The following is an 11,310-nucleotide window of genomic DNA, read 5'->3' as shown; positions in this document are numbered from 1 at the left end:
TTTTTTTTCCCTAATACAGTGCAGCAGCACAGGTCCGGATTCCAAAGTTTTTTATTCACTCCATTTCAGAGTGCCAATTGGGATCCGCATAGTTTTGCGGGAAGCTACTAGATGTTGCCACGTCATCAAATAACGAAATATCTGCCGAAAAAAGAGCGAACTACGCTCCGTCCTTCCCCTCGTGCTATACGACTGCGTGCCGTCTCACACTTCCGGATTCGAATTACGTGTCGTCTTAAAAGCTCAACAAATTAATTGCACACATGAAATTCTCGCATGGTTTGAATTACACACACCAACAAGCAATGATTGAGATTCAATGTAAGAAGAATCAAATCGAAATGTTGTGTAAACTTTACAACAAGTTTCTTTTTCAATGTATAAAACCAACAATAACTTAAGAAGAGCTCTTTTAGAATTGAAAATCAACTTTGATATGTAGGATGTAACACTATCATTTCAACAAAAGATATTACAATAGTAGAACTCTACTTCTTTTCTCCTCTCACTCAAATTAGCTCTGAATATAAATCAACCTTTGGTGTTCTTGATAAACAAAATATACTAACCGGATCTAAATCTCTTTTGGTTAGCTTTCCCATCAGATTTCAAAGTACCACTAGATTCACCTTCTGATGAAGCATCAACTGATCTTGCAAAAGAATGAGAGAGGTCACCGTAAAGGCTAGCCACTCTTCTGATATTGTTGTTGAGCTCTTTAATCAATCCCACGTTTCTACTCAAATTATCCGGTTGTTTGGACTCATGGTTCTGATTGATCTCGTTGATCAGTAAACGGTTCTGATCCAAAATGTCTTGAACATCCACAAAGCTCTTCTGGAAACCCTGCAACAATTTACCATCCACATTGTGTCTGTCTCCAAATCCTGACAACACATCTCCTTCCATTCCCGTTTTTTTTTACGGACAAAACCAAAATCTTTGATATATATCCTTTTTAGTCCTGCAATGTGAAAGCATAAAAAAAAAAACAAAGCCAAGAAAGGGATCAAATTTACATCAAAACGTTGACTAGAAATAGTTTCAATAACACACAGGTTTAATCTTCATGCGTTGACCTGACCCTATCTTGATTTTCAGAGCTCTATTCCTATAAACTCACATAAGATTCCATTAGTACAGACGTTTTCAGTTGCAATCCAATCTTAAATACCCTCAATTTCAGACAAGATCCCAACAGGACTCAGCTGGAAAAAGTCATGATTCGTACGGGGAAAAAAAAAAAAAAAAAAAAACACAACTTTGTTCTTATGAACCAAGAGGGAAAGAGATCTAAAAAGGAAGAACCAAAAAGCTGTTCCAGATAAGATAAGATTCGTAATCCTCAATAATACGAAACACCCAGAAACCAAAAACAAATGCATAATCCACACAACCATAAAGCAAAGACATAAAAAATTGAACACAGCCCAGAACTGACAAAGAGTTCCGATCTAACCTTCGGAAGTAGAAAGAAGAATAAAAAAAGGTCTGATGACAGATTGGAGATGGAAGTCGAGATTTTTATTCTCGGGAAACAAACAAAGAATCTTTCTTTTTCAACAATTATTGGCTACTACTCTTTACACACCCAAATTAAAAAAAAAAAATTCGACATGTGTCTTTTTGAGACAGAGATATTTGAATTGAACTAACCTTTTGTTTCAAATTTTTTTCCTCTTTAAAAAAAAAAACAGAGATCTTTTTTGCCTGTACTTGCTCTGAATCTCGATTTTTGCAGAGAGAGACACAGAGGTTAGAGAAGCCAGAGACAATCTGGATCGAATTAATCTGACCCGAAAGTTTGAAACCCGACCCGTATAAGCTTCGTGCTGTTTGTGTCAACTTCGGTTAAACAGCATGTCGTTTCAATTACAAATAACGTAAGTAGGGGTATTCTCGTCACTTACTTTGTCTCACGGTCATCCCTAATACGTTTTTTTTTTTTTTTTTTAATTTCGCAGTTCCTTTCGAGATTCGATCCCGTCACCAAGAACTCGGACTGTTTTTCGCTTCGATCGTCCTCTCTGATCCCGCCATCTTCTCCCTAACTCTATAAAATTACCCAAACCTCCCTCTCCGGCGAGAATTTCGTGTCGCCGGGAAATCAGCCCACAGACTAATTTACCGGCGGAATATTTAACCGTTAACCTAAAAAAACCTCCCGGAGTAACTTTTTATTTGGATGATGAAAGATGGATTCGATACTATGCACGGCACTAGAGGAGATCTGTTGTCAAGGAAATACAGGGATCCCACTCGTTTCTCTCTGGTCACGCCTCTCTCCTCCTCCTCTTTCTCCTTCCGTCAAGTCTCATCTCTGGAGAAACCTTCTCGCTGTCCCTCAGCTCCACTTCAAGGCCAAGAACACTGTCTACGAACCATCTGATTCTTCAATCCAACGGCTGGAAGAAGCTCTCAGACTCGATTTGAGGATCGTCGCTAATGAGAAGCTTCGAGGTAACTTCGTTGGCTTGTACGATGCTCAGTCCAATAACACCACCATTTCCGCTATTCAACGCCGCATTCTTGAGCGCCTTGCTGTTGCTCGGTAAGCTAATTTCAAAAAAATTCTCTTCTAGTTAACTCTTAAGAGTTTGTATAATGTATGTGTTTGAGTGCAGAGCCAATGGAGTTGCACAAAATCTGCTTGCGAAAGAGTTTGGTATCGAAGGGAGGAACTTCTTTTATATTGTGAAGCACCTTGAGTCTCGAGGTTTAGTTGTTAAGCAACCAGCTATTGTGAGAACAAAGGAAGTTGATGGTGAAGGTGATACCAAAACCACCTCATGTATTAGCACCAATATGATTTACTTGAGTCGTTACGCCAAGCCTTTGGGTTCCCAGCAGAGGTTTGAAATTTGCAAAGAGGACTCTTTGTTGGACACACCAATGAAGGAGCAAGAGGCTACTAAAGATGATACGCTTATTAAAGATTTTTTACCAGCTATGCAGGCAATTTGTGATAAGCTTGAAGAAGCTAAAGACAAGGTTAGTAACTGCTGAATTAGCTCTTTTCTTTTTTTATCAAGCTGGAGTATTTTTTTTTGCTGTATACTCATTTCCTTGTAGTGCAGGTTCTAGTTGTCTCGGACGTTAAGCAAGACCTTGGTTATCTGGGATCACATTCAAGGCATAGAGCTTGGAGAAGTGTAAATATTATTTTTTCCTATCTTCTTACTTTTCATCAGCTTGGAACTGAATATTTCCTGGAAGGAAAAACAGGCTTTCAAACTTTAAAAAGTGTTTATTTTGGGCAACATCAGGTTTGTCGCCGGTTGACAGATTCTCATGTAGTGGAGGAGTTTGATGCTGTGGTAAACAATAAGGTGAACTACATCGCATTCCATCATTCAAATAGATTTCACCACACATCGTGGCCAGTTGCTTTTTTTTTTTCTGGTCGGTTTTGTTTGGATATATAACGAATATTCATGTGGTTTGTCCTTTCGGCAGGTTGAACGCTGCCTCCGTTTGTTAAAAAGATTTTCAGCCAAAGATTTCAACTACTCTGGGAAAAAGCAACTTCTAAAATTTGGAAGGAGTATTCAAAAAACAGAACAAACTTTGGAGCTTCCGATAGATAATCAAATTTATGATATGGTTGATGCTGAAGGATCCAAAGGCTTGCCTGTGATGGAGGTAATCGTTTGATTGGTTTGGCTTACATCTTTTTCGTATTCCTAAGGTTGGGGGTTACAGTGTGTAGTAATTTTTATTTTACCAGGTATGCGAAAGACTTGGAATTGACAAGAAGAAGAGCTACTCTCGGCTTTATAGTATTTGTTCAAGAGTGGGGATGCATTTACAGGCAGAAAGCCACAAGAAGACTAGAGTATTTCGAGTTTGGACTTCTGGTAATGCTGGGTCCGAGTGTTCTGATCTGTTTCCCGAGAAAGCTGAAACTCTTAGCAGGGAAAATAGTGCACCAGCTAATGATTTTGGCACACCTCATGATACTGGGGGATTGGCTCAGACCTCCATTGAACGCAGTCTTGCAGTTTCTGATGCTGACTTTGCTACACCTGCAAGGTTACCTGAAAACAATTCAGGAGTTCTCCACTTTGCTACACCTGAAAGGTTAACTGATCCTGAAAGCAATTCAGGAGTTGCCAACTATTCCCCATCTAATGCCAAAAGAAGAAATGTCCTTACACGTCGTAACTTACAAGAATCATTTCATGAGAGTTGTGATAAGGTTGTTGATGCTACAATGGGGTCCCCTGATTTGGCTTTGTCAGAAATGAACCATCTCGCTCTATCTCAGCTGCCCAAACCAAAGGTGCATCAAACTCAGCCGATTACTGTTGAAAACTCTCGAAGAGAGCGGAGAATACTTGAGCGCTTAAATGTACTTACTGTTCACTTTTATCGACATTGCATGCCATAATTTATGTATCCTTTTCCCTTCCAACTGACTAATTCTTTCTTCTTTCTTGGCTGGCCAAAGGAGGAGAAGTTTGTTGTGAGAGCCGAGCTACATAAATGGCTTCTCAGTCTTGAGAAGGACAGGAGCTCCAAAGTGGATAGGAAAACCATAGACAGAATTCTGAACAGGCTTCAAGAAGAAGGACTCTGCAATTGCATGAACATTAGTGTCCCAAATGTTACTAATTGTGGTCGTAATCGTAGCTCTGTAGTAGTTTTTCATCCATCTGTTCAAAGTCTGACTCCTGACATAGTTGGCGAAATTCATAATAAGATTAGGTCTTTTGAACTGGGAATCCGTGGCCAGAACGTATGGAAGAGGAAAAGTAACGAGCCAATTCCGATATTGAATGACGTTCAGAGAGGTCAATCTAATGTGGATTTGGATGCGCGTGCTAGCAAATCAGGAGCCATGCGAGCCAATGGGTTTGTGCTTGCAAAGATGGTTCGTGTGAAGCTCTTACATTGTTTTCTTTGGGACTATTTTAGTTCTTTGCCTAGCTGGGACGATGCCTTTTCGTCTGTACATGATCAGAAATTTGAGAATTTGTTTGCACTTGAAGATGCTTTTAGGGCCATGCCACTCGAACTATTTTTACAAGTTGTTGGATCTACTCAGAAAGCTGATGATATGATGAAGAAATGCAAACAAAATATGCGTCTTTCTGAGCTTCCTGGCGAAGAGTATAAGCTTCTAATGGATACTCTTGCGACTGGGAGATTATCGATGCTTATCGATATTTTACGCCGGTTGAAGGTATTTTTAAATATTAATAATTAAATATCACCTCAAGTACCATATTTCAGAGAAGTGTGCAATTCGAAAAATGAATATTTTTATTGCCTGTGCCTATTTTTATTTTGTAGTTGATTCAGATGGTAAGTAGTAGACTCAGACGCGATGAAATTGAGGAGAAGTATGCTAATCTAACACATGCAATGGAGCTTAAGCCTTACATAGAGGAACCTGTGTTTGTTGCTGCTACATCCAATGTCATATCTCTTGATTTTCGTCCACGTATTCGACATGATTTTATTCTATCAAACAGAGATGCTGTTGATGAATATTGGCTAACTTTAGAATATTGCTATGCTGCTGCCGATCACAGAGCTGCTAAGCTAGCATTTCCGGGATCTGTTGTTCAAGAGGTATAAGCTTGATCTTTTATATTATGGTTTATTATATGTATAACAGAGTCCATAAAACTAAAATATCAAAACCTACCTAGATATGTAAGTGTGTTACGCTTGTATAGTTATGTTAGGTATTCAGAAAACTGTTTCTAACTGACAGTTATTCTAGGTTTTCCGTTTCCGCTCTTGGGCCTCAGATTGTGTCATGACAACGGAACAGCGTGCTAAGCTCTTACAGCGCATTGCAAACGATGAGAAGGAAAAACTCTCATTCAAAGAGTGTGAGAAAATTGCTAAGGATCTGAACCTGACCTTAGAGCAGGTGAAGATATGATTTGTGTATGCTGTATATATTGTCTAGGTCATCTGCCTGAAAAAAAATGATTTATGACCAGGTGGTACTTTGCCAAATAATTTTCTTATTGTTCTTGATCTTAGAGATCATGCCAGACTCTTGATTTCCGATTTAGGCTTTCTCATCTCTGGTCCATGAACAGAGACTGACCTGAATGTTCTCGTTGTCTCCTCTTGTTTTTTTGGGGTGAGGTAGCTGATAGTTTTTGGTTGCATACTCCAGGTTATGCACGTCTATCATGCGAAGCATGGAAGACGCGCGAAATCCAAATCGAAAGATAAATATTTTACTGTAGATAATAGCCCTCCTCCATCTTCCGGGAAAAGAAAAAGAGCAACTCTCGTAAAGACTACAGGAGAAGGTATCAGATCCATGATAGTAGATGGAGAAAAGGTTCTAAATTCTGATGCCGTTGGTGCCTCAAATAGTGAGAATTTTCAAAATTCATTGGAAGAGGACCAGACCCCCATTCCGATGCATCAGGAGCATAGTCAACAAGAAAATGCAGAGATCAGGGATCTTACAGAAGATGAAGGCCAGTGTTCTTCTATTATCAACCAGCATGCAAGTTCAAAGACCACAACAACTTCTTCACAAAGATTTTCGTGGACAGATGAGGCTGACAGGTACTTGACACATCCAATCCAATGCAAATTCGGTAGTATATCTGTATGTTTATATGAATGCTGTTCATATATCAAATCAGTTTCGTTGTAAACGTCCAATGTAATGTTGGTTTTAGGAGTCTCTCTTCAGGGAATTCATACCTCAGAGGAGGGTCAATAGTCAATACCTCAGGAGTTCCTTTACCTAGTCAATTCCAATGAACTCGCTTTATTTATTGTCAATTAACTTCCATATGATTGAGTGTTCAGTCGTGCATTCTTTAAACCTCTCCTATCTTTTAATATTTTATATCTGATTAATTTGCACCACTGACACAATTGTTTTCTTGTCAGGAAATTGTTGACTCAATATGTTAGACACCGTGCAGCTCTTGGGGCGAAATTTCATGGAGTAATATGGGCTTCAGTTCCAGAACTGCCTGCCTCTCCTTTAGCTTGCAAGCGAAGGGTTCAAATATTGATGAAGAATGATAAATTTCGGAAGGCAATCATGAGGCTTTGCAATCTGCTAAGTGAGCGTTATGCAAAACATCTTGAGACAAAACAGAAATATTTACCGGAGAGCAACAAGTCACATGTTCTTGTTAGACATATATCCCCTGTAACTGGTGGAACGGATTCTGGTTCTGTTAAGCATGGTAAAGATATATGTTCTGATGAAGAAAAATGGGATGACTTCAATGAAAAGAGTATAAGTCAAGCATTTAATGATGTTCTTGATCTCAAGAAGTTGGCTAAACTGGTGGCCCCTAAACGGACGAGAACTGGCTCTCGGGAATGGTCAAACAGAGATATAGTTGATGAGGTGCATCCTTATTTCTTAATTTTCTTTTGTTTGACATCCTCACAATTTCTTGACCTTACTGTGACGTTTCACTATAATTGCTGCAACCCTTCATACATCATTTTGCTGGAGACATGTGCCATCTCATTCACCCTGATCTTGAAGGTCTCAATTTCAGTGATTTTTTTGCTTTTGGCAATTTATGATAAACGAAAATTATGAACTCGCAGGGGAGTGAAATGGTTCCACCTTCAAATCACTCAGAGGACATTCACAATGTATCTGTGGATCAAGTTAAAGATACATCTCGACGATCTGGACATTATCGCCTTCATCAAAATGTTAAGCCTGCAGATGAAAAGGACAATGGTAGTATACAAGTACGGAAATCTCTGGCAGTTTCTACTGCTGCAGAACTGTTAAAGCTTGTCTTTCTGAGTATGCCTACCGCACCTGGTATGCCAAATTTGCTGGAAGATACCTTACGACGTTATTCGGAGAGAGACCTCTTTACAGCCTATAGCTACCTCCGAGACAAAAAATTCCTGGTAAAATTACCTATTACTTTCCTGTTGCTGTGTTAAATGTTCTGGTTTGTTATATGCTTATCGGTTGTTTGAAGAGGCATAGGAGTGTCCATGTGAAGTTCTATTTCAATAGCATAGCATCTTTATCTATTAAGTATCATCTTTTCTTTATTTTTTTTGGTTCGGTGTTGCTGTCAAACCCACATAATGTGCATGCTTGATGTTTGGATGAGATGGTGAATAAGAAACAGTTTTCTTCACCTCACTTTGATATTTCACTTGGAATCAATTTTATTTGTTTGTTTAGGCAAACTTAATAACTCTATTTGTAAGAGAAAGTGAAAAGTCTTTTGTATGAAAATGTTCCAGGTTGGTGGAAGTGGTGGACAGCCGTTTGTGCTTTCTCAAAACTTCTTGCATAGTATTTCAAAGTCTCCATTCCCAGTTAATACTGGGAAAAGAGCAGCCAAGTTCTCCAGCTGGCTTCTCGAACGTGAAAGAGACCTTATGTCCGGGGCAGTCGCTCTTACTTCGGATTTGCAATGTGGCGATATTTTAAATTTCTTTTCATTGATTGCTTCTGGTGAACTCTCTATATCTGTATCCTTGCCTGAAGAAGGTGTTGGAGAGCCTGGTGATCGAAGAGGTTTAAAACGTAGGGCTGATGACATAGAAGAATCTGAAGGTGATAGTGCTAAGAAATTAAAGCTACTAGGTGAAGGTGAAATCAACTTCCGAAAGGAAAAGGGTTTTCCTGGTATAGCAGTATCTGTTCGACGTGTAACTCTACCAGCAGCTAATACAATACAGTTGTTTAAAGATGATGACTCTCGCACTGGTGAACTTCATTTCAAGTCGGAAGAAACGAATAGTGGCTGTGATTCTGATGACATGAAAGAAATTTTTAACTCTACGGAATCTACTGTCGTACCAAGCAGTCTAGGTGATTCTCCCTGGCAAGTGATGGCCAGTTTTACTAATTGCATTATGTCCGAATCAGCAGGTGAGGAAGTGAGTTTATCCAGTCCCAGGGTTTTTGAAACCGTTTCCAATGCCCTTCAGAAGGCTGGCGACCAAGGTTTAAGCATTGAAGAAGTCCACCGTCTTATTGATATCTCAAGTAAGCATCAGGCAAAGTTCTTTAACAGGCTTTGACTTTTGCATGTCGTGATGAATTTAACCTCTGTTTATTCATCTGCAGGCCAAGGAATTTGTGACTGCATTGTAGATGTACTTCAAACATTTGGGGTAGCTTTAAAGGTTTGTCCTATTATTTCTTACTTGACAAACATCGTTACCTTTATTAAGAAGAAAGTTGCAGTGCTTGGTTTACTAGTTCTCCTTTCCTGGATTGTGTACTCTGTTCATGTTACATCATTTTACTTTCCTGGACTGTGAACTATGTTTTACAGTTAACTTTTTAACCAGACACTATCTTATTTAGGTAAATGGATATAATAACTTGCGTGTTGTCCATTCCTTCTACGAATCAAAATACTTCTTGACATTGGAGGAGGGTGGAACTTCCCAAAAAGGTCCACAGTCTCTACCAGTGAACTACCTGGAAAGAGCTGTTGGGGAACATAGGTCAACAGATTTTGTTGCTAGCGGCTACAGTACTTCACAGGACAAGCAAGAGCATCTCGCTGGGAATAGCGTTCACAAGGTTACAATACTTAACCTTCCTGAAATGGCTCAAACGAGCGGTTCGCACGAAGCATCTATCAAAGCTCCATCTGTTACTTTTGGAACGAGTATCGAAGGTGAAACAAAGGGTCCAACTTCTGGAAAGTCACCTGTGCCTATATTTCCATGGGTAAACGCAGATGGGTCAATAAATAAAGTTGTCTTTGATGGACTAGTTCGCCGTGTTCTTGGTACCGTGATGCAAAACCCCGGTATTCTAGAGGTAGATACTTCTCCATTTCTCACCCGATAAGCTCAGACCATCATGGTTTCAAAGCTCTATGAAAATACTAATCAAAACATTTCATTTGTGGCAGGACGAGATCATAAACTTAATGGACATACTAAATCCTCAGGTAAACCCTAAACCTCTTTCTCCTGTGGTTTCATATACTGAAACTGATCAAAATCTCTTAAAACTCTTCGTCTCGTTTCAATATTCGAACTGTGTTTTTGTTTTGTGATAACATTCTGTAACTTTTTTTGGCTTTTCAATCTCAGAGCTGTAGAAAGCTTCTGGAGCTAATGACACTGGACGGGTATATGAGAGTGAAGGAAATGGTGCAAACCAAATACACGGGTCCTCCGTCTCTATTAGCCGGTCTTCTCTCAACCGGTCCAAGAAAACCGGAGTTTATCCGCCGGAAACACTTCTTCGCCAACTCCACGGGACTCTTTGCCTTGTAATATTGTAAATCTCTCTCTCTCTCTCTTAGTTCAGTCTTGTACACTATGCAATAAATTATTAATGTTATATGGGGGGAACTTATTTATATATAGTTTTTCTGTTTTTGTGACTTGACACTTGAAAGTGTGCAATTTGTTGTAATTGCACAGATGTAGGTTTGATATGGTTGGCTTAATGATTAGTTATCTTTCTAGATTCATGGTGCCGGAATCATATCCCTACTTTATATAGTAGGTTTTATAATAATACTAAGCTGATCTTTTAAAAGGATTTTTTAAACCTCTGATTTATTATTCAATAAAAGAGCATAATTTTATGTTCAACTAATGGTTTCTTGTTTATAACTAGAAGAAGATTGGTAACGGATTATATCCTTTCTATTATTTAGTGAGACGAAAGTTCTCAGTAGTTGTTTTGTAGTTCAAGCAAAAACCATCAAGAGACGAACAAAAAATCTCGTCTAGTTTGTATAGTTTTACTTAGCTAACCAATAATTGTTAAGGCTTAATCTGTATGTGTTAGATATAAAACAAAATAGTAGCATAGTTGTAAGAATCAAGACTCAAGAGAGAAACAAAATTTGAGCAGAATAAAGTTTAAAACATAAATTAAAAAAAAAAAAAAAAAAAAAAATTGNTACAAAAAGGGACGTGGTACAAATGACATGTAAATCAGCAGAATCTTCTTTTATAAAAGCGAGAACACAACACACTGCACACACTACTATTCACCACTTCAGTAACGAAACTGTTTGACTTTCTTTCTTTTTTCAATTTCTGGTCTATATTTGTAAAGGAAAAAAAAAAGCAATAAATTATCTGATGCAAATGGTGAAAACAAAAACAAACAATAAAATGTTAAAATAATTGATGTGCTGAGGAGGTTGATCAAATGGGAAGTACTCAAAAGTGTTAAAAGAGTTAGTTGTGTGTGAGAGTCTGGGAATAATGAAACACACAAGAGGTACATACATTACACACAGTATCTATTATTTTTCCTATAAAAATCTACTGACGTGTACGGCTCAGATTATTCTATATCCCTTTCTCGGTCTCAAATAGTATTTATTTTTCTGGGAAATT

General features: G+C 38.5%; 2 protein-coding genes across 3 annotated transcripts; one reads left to right on the top strand and one right to left on the bottom strand.

Annotated features, from left to right (window-relative positions):
• On the bottom strand, positions 394–1,841 carry LOC104756075 (protein ELF4-LIKE 4-like). Of its 2 annotated transcripts, none has more exons than XM_010478593.2 (2): positions 1,657–1,841; positions 394–964 (listed from the first exon to the last, which is right to left on the bottom strand). In XM_010478593.2, the coding sequence occupies exon 2, from the start codon at positions 907–909 to the stop codon at positions 565–567; it is 345 nt and encodes a 114-aa protein (XP_010476895.1). In that variant the 5' UTR covers positions 910–964; positions 1,657–1,841; the 3' UTR covers positions 394–564. The 2 variants fall into 2 exon arrangements, with proteins under 2 accessions (XP_010476895.1, XP_010476896.1); XM_010478594.2 differs by lacking the exon at positions 1,657–1,841 and adding an exon at positions 1,460–1,635.
• On the top strand, positions 1,868–10,423 carry LOC104756077. Its single transcript, XM_010478595.2, has 18 exons — positions 1,868–1,883; positions 1,965–2,551; positions 2,625–2,991; positions 3,078–3,152; positions 3,267–3,329; positions 3,457–3,642; positions 3,728–4,351; positions 4,451–5,185; positions 5,296–5,577; positions 5,732–5,884; positions 6,140–6,543; positions 6,877–7,348; positions 7,558–7,875; positions 8,224–8,974; positions 9,056–9,114; positions 9,299–9,763; positions 9,858–9,896; positions 10,042–10,423. The coding sequence occupies exons 2-18, from the start codon at positions 2,196–2,198 to the stop codon at positions 10,225–10,227; spliced, it is 5,535 nt and encodes a 1,844-aa protein (XP_010476897.1). The 5' UTR covers positions 1,868–1,883; positions 1,965–2,195; the 3' UTR covers positions 10,228–10,423.

Source organism: Camelina sativa, chromosome 17 (assembly GCF_000633955.1).
Source record: "Camelina sativa cultivar DH55 chromosome 17, Cs, whole genome shotgun sequence".
In the NCBI taxonomy this organism is placed as follows: domain Eukaryota; kingdom Viridiplantae; phylum Streptophyta; class Magnoliopsida; order Brassicales; family Brassicaceae; genus Camelina; species Camelina sativa.
Note: the sequence above shows the minus strand (reverse complement) of the source record. Positions and strands in the feature narration are given on the sequence as shown.

Bases quoted from the DNA above. Each gene is read 5' to 3' on its own strand.
- LOC104756075 (XM_010478593.2), bottom strand. From the start codon at position 909: ATGGAAGGAGATGTGTTGTCAGGATTTGGAGACAGACACAATGTGGAT.
- LOC104756077 (XM_010478595.2), top strand. From the start codon at position 2,196: ATGGATTCGATACTATGCACGGCACTAGAGGAGATCTGTTGTCAAGGA. The intron at 3,153-3,266 runs GTAAATATTATT...GGGCAACATCAG, and splicing joins GGCATAGAGCTTGGAGAAGT to GTTTGTCGCCGGTTGACAGA. The intron at 3,643-3,727 runs GTAATCGTTTGA...TTATTTTACCAG, and splicing joins AAGGCTTGCCTGTGATGGAG to GTATGCGAAAGACTTGGAAT.